This window comes from Triturus cristatus, chromosome 7 (genome assembly GCF_964204655.1).
Source record: "Triturus cristatus chromosome 7, aTriCri1.1, whole genome shotgun sequence".
Classification (NCBI taxonomy): domain Eukaryota; kingdom Metazoa; phylum Chordata; class Amphibia; order Caudata; family Salamandridae; genus Triturus; species Triturus cristatus.
This window is the reverse complement of record NC_140590.1, coordinates 12,700,035-12,714,855: the sequence shown is the minus strand read 5'-3', so window position 1 is coordinate 12,714,855 and position 14,821 is coordinate 12,700,035. Positions and strand designations below refer to the sequence as shown.

Sequence of the window (14,821 nt, the reverse complement as noted above, 5' to 3'; positions counted from 1 at the left end):
GACATCTCGTCAAGCTGTCCCTCACAAAGTTCTCTCTCTCTCTCTCTCTATCTCTATCTCTCTCTCTCCCCGGTGCAGGAGACATCTCCCTAATCTTTCTCTCTCTCTCCCCTCTGCAAGAGACATCTCAGTAACCTCTCTCTGTCTCTCTCTCCCCTCTGCAGGAGACATCTCAATAAGCTCTCTGTCTCGCTCTTCCCTCTGCTGGAGACATCTCACTAAGCTCTCTCTGTCTCTCTCTTCCCTCTGCAGGAGACATCTCGTCAAGCTGTCTCTCATCTTCAGTCACATGCTGGCAGAGCTGAAAGCAGTCTACGGCGAGGGTGTCTACGTCAGGAGAAAGTACCCCATTGCCAAAGAGGAAGCCGCGCAATTCTGGTCACAAGCTTTCGGCGACAGGTGAGGAGGGAGACATGCGATGAGTGCTGTACTCTAACTCTTTAGCCTCATGGAGCTATGGAAGAGATCTCTTTGTAGAGACTGCTAGAAGCTGTACTGAAGAATGGGGTGGAGGGGCTGTGGGCAGCGTCTAAGCATGCTCACCTCAGGGTCTGAAGATATAGAACACTGTCCAGCTGCAGAGGGCACAAGTAGTTGTGTTCGATGCAAATCACTGGGACATCAATGCACCCCGCAGTCAAGCTTTGAGTAAACATGGTCAGATAAAGATGGCGTCTGGTCCTGCTGAAACATTTAATATCCTTTCTGGGGCAAAATATACTCCGCAAAGTCAGCCTGATGTCTGTGTTTGACAAGGTTCCCCGCAAGGTCAGATCTAAGAACCGTCGCTTCCCGTGGTGGTAGCTTTGATCTTCTTGCCGGAAGTTTCATACCAGGAATAATGGAAAGATGAAAAAAGTCAGACTGAATGCTTTTTGGAAGCTTCAAATCACATGGCAGTGAAGGCAGAGTAAGATTATACCAGCTCCTCCAGTCAGTAACCTAAGCTGGTGGATCCCTACCGCTGGAGATCTAACCGCCACCAACCCCCTCAAAACACCTCGCTTGAAACACATAGTGAGAAGCCACCGGACCTGCCACAGTATTTCTATTCCAAGGCAGTCTGTGGTGAAAGAGGTCATGGTTTGGTTTTCTCAGTAGGAACTTAGTCAACAGATATTCGACTCATCGCTTCCAGGATCATCCAAAGCAGCAGCTTCAATCTTCGTGAGTGGACGCTCGTCTTCACTGATCCTTCTGGGGTCTTCTTGGCGTACAGCCGGTTGAGCTGGCTTCGACGATCAGGGTTGAGCGCAGTAAGGAGACCCGGCAGGATGGGGAAACGCAGGTCTCCAGGGCCAGAGGTTTGGAGTCCATTGACAACTAATGTGGATGGTGATTGCCAACGAGTGGCGACGAGTATGAATCCAGACCAGTCATCTTGTAGAAAGAGAACATCTCAACATAACGTAGCAGAAGGAGATAAAGTAGGTAGAGAAGAGGGGAATGAGTTGTGTGAAGGTTAGTCAAGGGGAAGTTATAAGGATTACTGCAGAGTGAAGAGGCTGCATTTAGAGGTATATGGAGATGACCGAATGCCTTGAGGTACGAGGGCTGTCAAACATTCTGAGGAGACGCGTTATTGACGTCTGTGTCTCTTCTCTCTGATACTGGACTTCCCTCTGTGTTATTGACCTCTGTGCCTCTTCTCTTCGATACTGGACATTCCTCCATGTGTTATTGACCTCTGTGCCTCTTCTCTCTGATACTGGACATTCCTCCATGTTTTATTGATCCCTGTGTCTCTTCTCTCTGATACTGGACATTCCTCCATGTGTTATTGACCTCTGTGCCTCTTCTCTTCGATACTGGACATTTCTCTGTGTTATTGACCCATGTGTCTCTTCTCTCCGATACTGGAAATTCCTCCATGTGTTATTGATCCCCGTGTCTCTTCTCTCTGATACTAAACATTCCTCCATGTGTTATTGACCTCTGTGTCTCTTCTCTTCGATAGTGGACATTTCTCTGTGTTATTGACCCATGTGTCTCTTCTCTCCGATACTGGAAATTCCTCCATGTGTTATTGATCCCCGTGTCTCTTCTCTCTGATACTAAACATTCCTCCATGTGTTATTGACCTCTGTGTCTCTTCTCTTCGATAGTGGACATTTCTCTGTGTTATTGACCCATGTGTCTCTTCTCTCCGATACTGGAAATTCCTCCATGTGTTATTGATCCCCGTGTCTCTTCTCTCTGATACTAAACATTCCTCCATGTGTTATTGACCTCTGTGTCTCTTCTCTTCGATAGTGGACATTCCTCCATGTGTTATTGACGTCTGTGTCTCTTCTCTCTGATACTGGACTTTCCTCTGTGTTATTGACCTCTGTGCCTCTTCTCTTCGATACTGAACATTCCTCCATGTGTTATTGACCTCTGTGTCTCTTCTCTTCGATACTGGACATTTCTCTGTGTTATTGACCCATGTGTCTCTTCTCTCCGATACTGGAAATTCCTCCATGTGTTATTGATCCCCGTGTCTCTTCTCTCTGATACTAAACATTCCTCCATGTGTTATTGACCTCTGTGTCTCTTCTCTTCGATAGTGGACATTCCTCCATGTGTTATTGACGTCTGTGTCTCTTCTCTCTGATACTGGACTTTCCTCTGTGTTATTGACCTCTGTGCCTCTTCTCTTCGATACTGGACATTTCTCCATGTGTTATTGACCTCTGTGTCTCTTCTCTCTGATACTGGACATTCCTCCATGTGTTATTGACCTCTTTGACTCTTCTCTCTGATACTGGACATTCCTCCGTGTGTTATTGACCTCTGTGCCTCTTCTGCCTGATACTGGACATTCCTCCATGTGTTATTGACCTCTGTGCCTCTTCTGCCTGATACTGGACATTCCTCCATGTTTTATTGATCCCTGTGTCTCTTCTCTCTGATACTGGACATTCCTCCATGTGTTATTGACCTCTGTGCCTCTTCTCTTCGATACTGGACATTTCTCTGTGTTATTGACCCATGTGTCTCTTCTCTCCGATACTGGAAATTCCTCCATGTGTTATTGATCCCCGTGTCTCTTCTCTCTGATACTAAACATTCCTCCATGTGTTATTGACCTCTGTGTCTCTTCTCTTCGATAGTGGACATTCCTCCATGTGTTATTGACGTCTGTGTCTCTTCTCTCTGATACTGGACTTTCCTCTGTGTTATTGACCTCTGTGCCTCTTCTCTTCGATACTGAACATTCCTCCATGTGTTATTGACCTCTGTGTCTCTTCTCTTCGATACTGGACATTTCTCTGTGTTATTGACCCATGTGTCTCTTCTCTCCGATACTGGAAATTCCTCCATGTGTTATTGATCCCCGTGTCTCTTCTCTCTGATACTAAACATTCCTCCATGTGTTATTGACCTCTGTGTCTCTTCTCTTCGATAGTGGACATTCCTCCATGTGTTATTGACGTCTGTGTCTCTTCTCTCTGATACTGGACTTTCCTCTGTGTGGTATTGATGTCTGTGTCTCTTCTCTCTGATACTGGACATTCCTCCGTGTGTTATTGACCTCTGTGTCTCTTCTCTCTGATACTGGACATTCCTCCATGTGTTATTGACCTCTTTGACTCTTCTCTCTGATACTGGACATTCCTCCGTGTGTTATTGACCTCTGTGCCTCTTCTGCCTGATACTGGACATTCCTCCATGTGTTATTGACCTCTGTGCCTCTTCTGCCTGATACTGGACATTCCTCCATGTGTTATTGACCTCTGTGTCTCTTCTCTTCGATACTGGACATTCCTCCATGTATTATTGATCCCTGTATCTCCTCTCTCTGATACTGGGCATTCCCCCATGTGTTATTGATCCCTGTGTCTCTTCTCTTCGATACTGGACATTCCTCCATGTATTATTGATCCCTGTATCTCCTCTCTCTGATACTGGGCATTCCCCCATGTATTATTGATCCCTGTATCTCCTCTCTCTGATACTGGGCATTCCCCCATGTGTTATTGATCCCTGTGTCTCTTCTCTCTGATACTGGACATTCCTCCATGAATTATTGACGTCTGGGTCTCTTCTCTCTGATACTGGACATTCCTCCGTGTGTTATTGATGTCTGTGTCTCTTCTCTCTGATACTGGACATTCCTCCGTGTGTTATTGACCTCTGTGTCTCTTCTCTCTGATACTGGACGTTCCTCCATGTGTTATTGACCTCTGTGCCTCTTCTGCCTGATACTGGACATTCCTCCATGTGTTATTGACCTCTGTGTCTCTTCTCTTTGATACTGGACATTCCTCCATGTATTATTGATCCCTGTATCTCCTCTCTCTGATACTGGGCATTCCCCCATGTGTTATTGATCCCTGTGTCTCTTCTCTCTGATACTGGACATTCCTCCATGAGTTATTGACGTCTGGGTCTCTTCTCTCTGATACTGGACATTCCTCCGTGTGTTATTGATGTCTGTGTCTCTTCTCTCTGATACTGGACATTCCTCCGTGTGTTATTGATCTCTGTGTCTCTTCTCTCTGATACTGGACATTCCTCCATGTTTTATTGATCCCTGTGTCTCTTCTCTCTGATACTGGACATTCCTCCATGTGTTATTGACCTCTGTGTCTCTTCTCTCTGATACTGGACATTTCTCTGTGTTATTGACCTATGTGTCTCTTCTCTCCGATACTGGAAATTCCTCCATGTGTTATTGACCTCTGTGTCTCTTCTCTCTGATACTAAACATTCCTCCATGTGTTATTGACCTCTGTGTCTCTTCTCCTCGATACTGGACATTCCTCCATGTGTTATTTATCTCTGTGTCTCCTCTCTCTGATACTGGACATTCTTCCATGTATTATTAATCCCTGTGTGTCTTCTCTCTGATATTCGACTTCCTCTATGTGTTATTGATCTCTGTGTCTCTTCTCTCTGATACTGGACATTCCTCCATGTGTTATTGACCTCCGTGTCTCTTCTCTCTGATACTGGACATTCCTCCATATGTTATTGATCTCTGTGCCTCTTCTCTCTGATACTGAACATTCCTCCATATGTTATTTTTCTCTGTGTCTCTTCTCTCTGATACTGGGCATTCCTGCATGTGTTATTGACCTCTGTGTCTCGTCTGTCTGATTCTGGAAATTCCTCTATGTGTTATTGATCCCTGTGTCTCTTCTCTTCGATACTGGACATTCCTCCATATGTTATTGATCAGTGGAATTTTTGGGTCTTTCTGCTGTGTTCTGCATAGCGAGACCCGGAACTCCGGGATCTCTGCCCAGGCCTGGTTTCAACCCTTTCCATGCGTTGGACGGCCCCCGGCCATCTGACGTTATAGTGGGCGTGTGCGGAGGACGGCCGGGGGCCGTCCGAACCCCACCCACTAATTAATTCGCCCGCACAGCAGCAGAATTCCACGTGCATTCAAGGGTTAAAGAAAAATGCTTTCCTTAGGACGAGAACTCTCACACGCCCTTGGGTGACATGCTTCATCATTGGGTTCCCTTCTCACACTTGTACCACAAGGTACCTGGCGTAGGCGAAAAACTCAGTTTTATTTCCGTGCTTCCAGAGGACAGGATTAAAAAGTAGAATCAACTGGAGTCTGAAAGAATACTCCCTATAGTGTCAAAGTCAATATGTTTCTGCCCTACAGGGACCCCAACCAGGGTTCAGGGGCATTTGTCAGGATGAAAGAAGATCATAATATCACTCTGCAAATAGTTATATGCAAACAAATCCCAACATATACGGGCCCCTTCATAGTAGGCCGTATAATACAGGTTTGCTCCTTTGCCCAAAGGTCTAGGGCGTTTTCTCTGAACCCTACAAAAAAACGATGTCACAAAAGTCCATATTATCCTACAACGACTTCCACCCCCATGCTCTTCCAGTGGGCCTGGTCCTCTGAATCAGGGGAAATTGTTCTAAGCTACAGATGTTCAAATAACATGCAGAAGAACTGAGCAATGGGCTTGTACCAAGGCAATAGCTGCAGAGTCTCATTAGAAGGGCATCCAAAAGGGCCAGAAACAACCATAGAGAGGCTGTCCTTGAGAACATCCCTAAACTTTCATCTGAGAAATGGTTATGTGTGAGCACTTACAGTCACCTGGCTAACACCATCCAGAAGACATCAGAGGAAACTGGCACATCCTCGACACTGGTGAAGGCAACCTCACCTAACCCTGGTTTGCCCTCAAATGCAGAAGAAACAACACAGACCTGGCTGTCCTTACCAGACCTCCACCTTTACGGAGGGATAGCCAGGACACCCCGCGGTCAATGCCGCCGATTAAAGGACATTGTCCATGTGGGTCCGCCTCTGTCTGCCATTTGACAGTTACAACAAGCGAGGTGGGCCTGGCCTGAGGACCCCGTGGCAGCTACACAGTCATGCAACCTGCAACACCAGGGGGTTGTTTACCTCATTCCATGCCCATGTAGACTACTCACAAAGCTAGAACACCACAGCTCCTATACAAAGCTGACAAGACTTTTTTTGATGACTGGACACACAGAAGAAGACATCCGGGGGCTCATTATTGACAAACTCCACCACCACAGTGGGATGGGGAGTTTAGAAACCCTGCTGTTCTGCAGGGACCAGCGTTGGATTTTTAGACTGAAGAGTTCTGTGAATGGTTTCAATGATGACATTCCATGGCCCTCACCATAATACTTCAAGGTCGCACGGAGTCCTTTAGATACACAGTAATCTTGGCCCCCACTCAGTGGAATACCTTGCCGGACGAGATCCGTGCCTGTACCAATTTTTGCCGTTTTAAAAAGCTGCTTAAGACCTGGCTATTCTAATGTTTCCTCCTCGACATGGTGCTCCTCTCTCATGCGCCGAGAGATCCCCCTGGGGATGATTCGTTGCGCAATACAAATGAGTAAATAAATAATCTGACAGACTGTTCTAGTATTCTTTACATCACATATCATAATTAGATGATTATACTAAATCTCTGCAATATATATTGAGAAATCACAGAGACACCCTTTGATTCTGATGTGGTACCCACGAGAGTGGTAGGACTCAACAGAGGGTGTTCTAGGACATCCTGTTATCCCCTGAATACTGATGGCACGGAACCTTTAAATAGGGAATAAACTACATTTTCTGATGTACACCCACTATAAATACCCCCGTGTGCTGATTACATTAGATACACTCGGTAACGAGGATCACTTGGTCTCGATTAAGACTGAACATGTTTCCACAAGTTACTTCAGCATCAACAGCCTCCTAGAGTTTGAGGACTCCACTTCCCAGAGTCCCTTGTTGGTGCAATAGGCTAAGCAGCAGAAGGTGGATGGACCGCATTTCACATCACACCTGCCAAACCTGCGGTTGGATAGCCGATTGCCCTGCCTTAAATCGGAGTCAGTCGAGATGGCCACACTCGTGCTGGGCTGGCTGGATGCATGGCCAGCCACACACAGTGGATCATTGAGGTATGAGGGGACTGGCTACTATAGTTTGAGGCACACCCTCACTTGCGGCAACGGAATTCAGTCTCCCGCAATCGCTCTCTATGCGGCAAACCTAACTTAGCGACACTACAAGCCGGGCTTTTTCAGAGGAAAGGAGCCGCTCCGTGAACGAGAGCGCCTCAGTCTTGATGGGTTTAAGACGCTGCCCTGCTCAGGTATAGACACTTTGATATTCTGGTGTTCCCATATGGAACACTTGATACGTTCTTACTAAAGGCCCATGATGTCTCCATAGACCAGTGCCGCCACACTCAGCATTTCCCCACCGTTAGCTATCTGTGGGCATTATCTCTTCCTGAAAACCCTTGGAGCTGAGGTCAAACAGGCTTTAAATGCACATGAGATGGTGGTATTCACTTGCAGACCTGCCTGGGTGAAAGCAATAAGACCCTCTGAATATTAGACATTGTTTCTGATACACTAATAGGACAACATGATCTTTTCATGTGACGCCCTGCCTTCCTTTGAACCTAATGTATATACGACTTTACAACTCAGCCCTGCGTGATAGCCGCCTTAGAGGCTTGAGAGTGAGTAAATTACTAACTGAACACAGGTAAGAGACACCCCTACACTCATTTACAGTATAAATGAAATGTGGTGGCCGAGGTTTCACTCTTTTCTTCACCTTGTCACCGCATTATACACCTATGTGTTATTTGATGAATGCTTGTAAACATCTGTTTTCGCTTTGCCATACAGCAGTGGCCCCGTGGGCCATTTTTCTGTGTTGTATGGCCTATTATGAAGAGGCCAGTATATGTTTTTTGTGGCACATAACTATTTGCAGAGTGGCATTATCTTCTTTGGTCCATACGAATGCCCCTGAACCCTGGTTGGGGACCCTGTAGGGCAGAAACATGTTGACCGTGACAATATAGGGAGTGTTCTTTCCTGACTCCCGTTTATTCTGCTTTTTAATCCTGTCCACTGGAGGCACTGGAATGAAATTGAATTTTTCGTCCACCAGGAGGCAGTTTTACCCTAATCACTCCCTCAGTGTTTTTCATTAAATAATGAGATAGCATCTAGCACTCTGCACCTCACTTTTACATCTCATGCTCATCCATTCCCCCCACAAAACCCCTCTGCTCCTCTCCATGGAGAGTTGTAGCCTACACCAGGTACCCTGCGGTACCTGGTGCAGGCTGACAGCCCATTGCCACAGCTTCCTCTTAAATGGAGGAAGGTGCGGAGCTGGGAAAAAATTCAAGCAGAGAACTTGGTGGATACACTTCAGAGGCTATCCTCACCCAATTTGGAGGAAGGTAATATTGATCTAGAAAGCTAATCCCCTATTAACACCTTACAAGCCGCTATGGATCAGGTAGCTCCCGAACGCAATGAAAGAACTAGACTCAAAGCCAAGTGGGCCCTCTGGTATAACGAACAACTGAGGGAAAGGAAGCAAAGCCTTCGGCAAGCGGAAAGACGGTGCCGGAAAGCTTATGATTCCATCGAGTTAACAACCTATAAATCTCTACTCATACTTTACAAAAAGGCCATCACATCTAGGAAAGCTGAGTACTACGCAGTGTGAATTAGGGAAGCGTCAAATATACAAAAGGAGACTTTCATGATCCTAAAAGAACTCTGCAAAAAGTCAGATGCTGACCTTGCAGTAGCATCCACCGACTGCAATGTCCTGCAGGCTTTCTTCCTCCAGAAAGAAGCAGACATTCTTCTAGAGATTGAAAACACACATATAACCATAAGTTCCTGGTCTCGGACATGTCTCCACATCTTTTTGCCTCCCTGTCTCTTCCCTCTGATCTTGGACATGTCTCCACTTCGTTCTAGCTTCTCTGTCTCCTCCCTCCGATCTTGGACTCGCCTCGATGTCTTTCTAGCCTCTCTGTCTCTTCTCTCTGATCTCGGACATGTCTCCACTTTGTTTTAGCCTCTTAGTCTCCTCTGATCTTGGTTGGGAATGCCTCCACTTTGTTTTAGCCTCTCTGTCTCTTCCCTCTGATCTTGTTTGGGCACGTCTCCACTTTGTTTTAGCCTCTCTGTCACTTCCCTCTGATCCTGGACGTGTCTTTATGTGTTCCTAGCCTCTCTGTCTTTTCCCTCTTATCTTGGACTTCTCTCCATGTGTTTCTGACCTCTGTGTCTTCTCTATGATACTGGGCATGGTTCCTTATGTTTCTGACCTCTGACCCCTCTGCACTTCTCAGGATCATCATACATTGGCAGGAGTTTAAAGAGAAGCTGGACACAGTGCACAAGGTTGAGTCGGGTCCGATGACCTTGGCACTGAAATCGACCATTGACCTGACCTGCAATGATCACATCTCCATATTTGAATTTGACATCTTCACACGTCTTTTCCAGGTGAGGACGGGAGGGGTTCATAGGAGATAAATGTGGGGGGCAAGAAGAGGGATGTATCTCTAGAGGGTGGGAGAAAATAGGGGCAGTAGAAACTTTTGGGAAAAGGGAGGCAACGGGGGCATCAGGTGCTACTGAAGCAAGAAGGGCAGACAACAGGGAGAGCAGGAGCGGCCGTGAGTGGGTGCTGATGAGAACAAGCATGTGCAATGCAGTAGGTCGCGTATTTACGTGAGTTTGAGCTATTGACATTGTAAATGACAATGTCATTTATTTATGTTTTGGGTTTGAAAACCTAAATAAAAGGCATTTTTATTTACAATGCTAATAGCTGTTATCTGAAGTTTACGGAGTGTGTTATACTCCTCTTAATCTTGATTGGCTTACCCGACGCCCACTATCGTTTAGCCACGTGTCTCGGGCGGTTAGTACTCAAGTTTTTGAACGCCGCCCGCCCATTATTCTACTTAATGGATACCGCACGGACGCGCAGCGGATGAGCCGATGGCGTGCCAAAGGCAACCCCGTCTGCGCCCGTTCACGCCCGATCGGGTCCAGAGGCCATAATCCCTGCACAACTCCTACTTGTCCCCCTTAGGTACACCTCTAAACAATTAATGGCTCTGCGCCCTACGTCACATACAACGTGTGTGCTACTATACCCCGCGTCTACTAATGCCATGGATGCTTTGATCAGGAGCTGTGTTAGTTGTGATTTTACGTTGCCACCGATGTCCCATAAAGATCCCAAAACTTTTGGCGACAATAACCCTGCGCAAAAAACAAGGTCACAGGATAAAGTCTCCTCTGGGAACTCCACTCTTAATAACTCTGAATTCACACTTTTTAGTATAAGTTGCCGCTCTCTCCCTAAACACAGAGCGCATATATGCGATCTTCTGACCAGTGAATACCCAGACGCTATCTTTTTAACAGAGACTTGGCTCCACGAGTACTCGGGGCCTTGTGTAGCGGCCGCGCTACCAGCCGGCTATTCTATAGTAAGAAATGCTCGCAAAGACAAAATTGGCGGCGGTCTGGCCATTATCTTCAACAGCCGCTACACATGCAGATTTGAAAATTTTAGTTATAAGAACTCTGAGGCCATGTCATTTCAACTAGCCTTAACTCCCCAGGTCACTACTTCAGGAATCTTATTTTATCGTCCGCCTCGCCCGGCGGGTCCTTGGGCTTCCACACTTCCTGACTTGGTTGCCCCCTACCTGCTCAGCACAGCCAACTTAACAATTTTAGGTGATTATTAGCTGTTCCCCGGCTCTTCCTGTCATTTTTTGATCGGTTTCAGGGTCGGAATTGAATCGTCTAATTTAATCGTTCCCATTCCGGGTAGTAAGTTTAACTTAAGAAACTGGGGGAAACTGGATATGACATTTTTTAACAATTTCTTAGCTAATAATGCGCCCGTCATTAACCAGGTCTCTATGACAGATTTGGACACCATAAAAAACTGAATCTCCAGTTCCATTGATTTCTGCCTTCCTACCTCTGCTCAGAAGGTGACAAACCATCGCTCTCCTGCCCCCTGGTTTTCTCCTACTTTAAAAAAAGAAAAAAGCAAGTGTAAGGCGCTGGAAAGGCGCTGGAGAAGGGACTATGCATCTGCATCTAAAATTACTTCACAGCTAACTGCATCCGCACCTTCTTTACCTCACTCTGGATTTCAGTCGGAGGTATGGGGGAGGTTTGCCTTAGTAAACTTGATCATTGGATCCCGTTAGATATCATCTCCTTCAGTCAGATCTTAAAAAGTCTTAAATCGGGCGCCCCTCGGGACCCGCTCCCAGTTACCACACTGCAAACACTTGAGACACCTGCTCTACAGCTGATTATGGAGCTACTTAATGCATCCTTAGGGAAGCCTTGGTTCCGTCAGGGTGGAAACATGCCATGATTCTTCCACTCCTGAAGAAGGCTAATGCTGACCCGGCTCAGATGTCCAATTTCCGCCCCATTTCTCTGCTCCCCGTTTTTTCAAAATTTCTGGAGAAACACGTGAATTTGCAATTATGCCGATATGTTGAGACCTATAAGTTTTTGCATCCCTCTCAATCGGGCTTTAGAGAAAGCTACTCTACAGAATCTACACTTCTGGGAGTCACCGAAATGATGCGGAGCCGCTTGGACGCCAGCGACACTGTGGCGCTCATATTATTAGATTTGAGCACCGCTTTTGATCTCACACTGTGCTTCTGCAAGCCTTACAACCTATTGGAGTAACCGGACTCGCCCTGAAATGGCTGGCTGACTTCTTAATGGACCGTACGTTTCAGGTCTTTTCCCCAGCCGCAGTATCCAAAATTCATGCCTCTCCCCATGGAGTACCACAGGGCTCTATACTCAGCCCTTTGCTATTTAATATTTACGTTAAGGCTCTGGCTGATCTCGCCGAGGAGGTGGGACTGTCAATTTATTCCTATGCTGACGACACCCAAATAATCTTCTCCCTGTCTGCTAAAGAAGCGGCGCAATCTTCTTCTCTCTTAACGGGGCTTCGTAATATCGCGCAGTGGATGCAGCCTAATTCACTGAAACTCAACGGGGAGAAGACTGAGGTGTTAATCTTAGGGAAGAATAAAGAACTTTGGGGTCCTCAGCAGTGGCCCCCTGAATTGGGTGCCTTTCCCCAGCCTACCCACCAAGCACGCAATTTGGGTTTCATCATTGATGATCAACTCTCCATAAAACATCATGCAGTATAGGTGGCGGCGACATGTTTTGGCATCCTTAAGTGCCTAAGAAAGATCTTGTGGATGTTGCCAGATTCTACACAAAGAACCGTGGTCCAGGCCTTGATTACCTCTCGCCTGGACTATGGCAATAGCCTCTTTTTGGGATCCAACAAGGATGTCATATGCAAGTTACAGGTAGAACAGAACGCCGCTGCTTGCCTTCTATGCCGTATCCATAGAGCTACATCTGCCTCTGGTTCTTAACACAAACGTCTAGATTTAAAATACCTGTGTTCCATGGAATAGCTATGTTTGACTTACGAAGCCTGCATCTGTACAATCTCTGTGGCTTGAGGGGCAGTCAAGACGCCAGCATTTACAAAGGATTAAGACACAAGCCAATGAAAAATATAGGCGGGTATTGAGCGGGCTTCTCCTCCGTACTCTACCTACAACAGATCGCCAGAGCAGCGCTTGCACGCTGGCTAGGCTCAACCTAAAAACCTTCAGGCCACACCACTTATGTTTTATACATTTTAAGCAGTTAAGGGTGGAGCAGCTCGAGCTGTACTCCTGACACTTTTATAGGCGCAATGTAACTTCTTTTCATGTCTTGGCACCTTCAGTCAGTTCTTGCTTCTTAGCCAAAAGCTGGTGCTTTCTGGGACTTATATCGTTGTTTTTAACATTGCAAGTATAGGCTAAAAAAAAAAACAGCTAGCAAAGTGCTTTCGGCTACGGTGTCAAGACTGGCTGATGGTGCCACATATGACATCCGCAAAAAGAACCATTGATGGACAGAATGCAGAACAATGTCATACATTCACCCCAGTACAGAGATCTGGGCCTAAATCCATCGTTTTTTTGCTCACCATGCCATTCCAGTTTGGACCCAGCCATATGCACATCAGTCTTGACCCTGTGCCCAATGGGAACAGTCCAGCCCGAACTGCCAGACCAGGTCCTCCCTGGACTGGAAACAAGCATCCTAGGACCGGTTTCGGGATTTCACCCCTCTTCAGCCAGGATAGCTTGATTCCAGTGGCATGGAGAGCACGGGACTCACGTCTGAGCATACCCGTCCCACTCGGGGTGACAAATGCAAAAAGAACTATTGATGGACAGAATGCAGAACAATGTCATACATTCACCCCAGTACAGAGATCTGGGCCTAAATCCATCGTTTTTTTGCTCACCATGCCATTCCAGTTTGGACCCAGCCATGTTCAAATCAGTCTTGACCCTGTGCCCAATGGGAACAGTCCAGCCCGAAATGCCAAGCCAGGCCCTCCCTTGACTGAAACGAACGAAGTAGCCGAGCGCTGCTGAGAAGCCTCCTAGGAGAGGTCCTTCTCCTATACCGTAGTAGCACAGTAACAGCACCGCACATGACTCGAGGATGTTTATCAAGACGAGCAATTCTTTATCAGCATTTAGGAAGTTACGGTTATCGATATATACAAGGGGGGATCGAGGGATCCGCAAGAGTCTCAAAGTCTTTGGTAGGGACGGGGTAGCGGGACAGTCTTTAGTAGAAGCTGGGTACGAGGGTACCTTAGGCCCAGTTCTTGATCCTCAAGCTGGAGGGACTCCGGGTCTCGGAGTGGTCGAGCCGCGACGGCGTCAGCAGGGCTCTGGCGATCAGTTCGTGGAGCTTGCGCCGCGACTAGGTCAGCAAGGCTCTTAAGGTGTTTCAGTTCAGCTCGAGCCGCGATGACGTCAGCAGGGCTCTGGTGATCAGTTCGTGGAGCTTGAGCCTCGACTAGGTCAGCAGGGCTCTTAAGGTGGTTCAGTTCAGCTCGAGCCGCGACGACGTCAGCAGGGCTCTGGGGGAGGTTTCAGCGAGGTTGGGCCGCGACAGCGTCAGCAGGGCTCCGATGTTCCGTGAGGTTCCTTGTCTCAATAAGGTGGAGCCACGACGCAGTCAGCAGGGCTCGTGGTATAGTGTCAGCAAGAGTTCTTCTCCGTAGGGTCAGCCGCGATTCCATCAGCAGGGCTCTTGACTCCGAGATACAACTGCTGTCCATTGCGGGGTTGCCCCAGATATAGGTCTGGAGCCCTTTGATGTCTGGACCCTTGCGCCTGGGGGGCGGAGAGGCCGGGCTGGGAGAGGCCAGACGCCCAGCGGGAGAGGCGCCAGGCCCGGGGAGGCCGGAGGACGATCGCACCTCGGTGTTGAGGGACGGTGGGGGTCCCATCAAAACTCTCCTCCTCCGGGAGTGGTGAAGTGGCCATGCGGTGCCCCCTGGCCAGATCTTGGTGCCTCGATGTCGGGGCTTCGCTGGGGCCGAGGCCGGAGGGAGCCGGGCTGCGTGGGCTGGTGCGTGGAGCAAGCATGGGGGGGACCC

At 47.6% G+C, this 14,821-nt stretch overlaps 1 protein-coding gene across 4 annotated transcripts in view; it reads left to right on the top strand.

Annotated features, from left to right (window-relative positions):
* The window catches only part of LOC146808685 (E3 ubiquitin-protein ligase CBL-like), a 417,764-nt gene that overhangs the window by 87,564 nt on the left and 315,379 nt on the right, over window positions 1-14,821 (top strand). For all 4 annotated transcript variants that reach the window (XM_085615485.1, XM_085615487.1, XM_085615486.1 and 1 more), the window contains exons 2-3: window positions 253-399; window positions 9,630-9,786. In XM_085615485.1, the coding sequence (XP_085471611.1) occupies window positions 253-399; window positions 9,630-9,786 (304 nt within the window). The remainder of the gene's footprint in view (window positions 1-252; window positions 400-9,629; window positions 9,787-14,821) is intronic.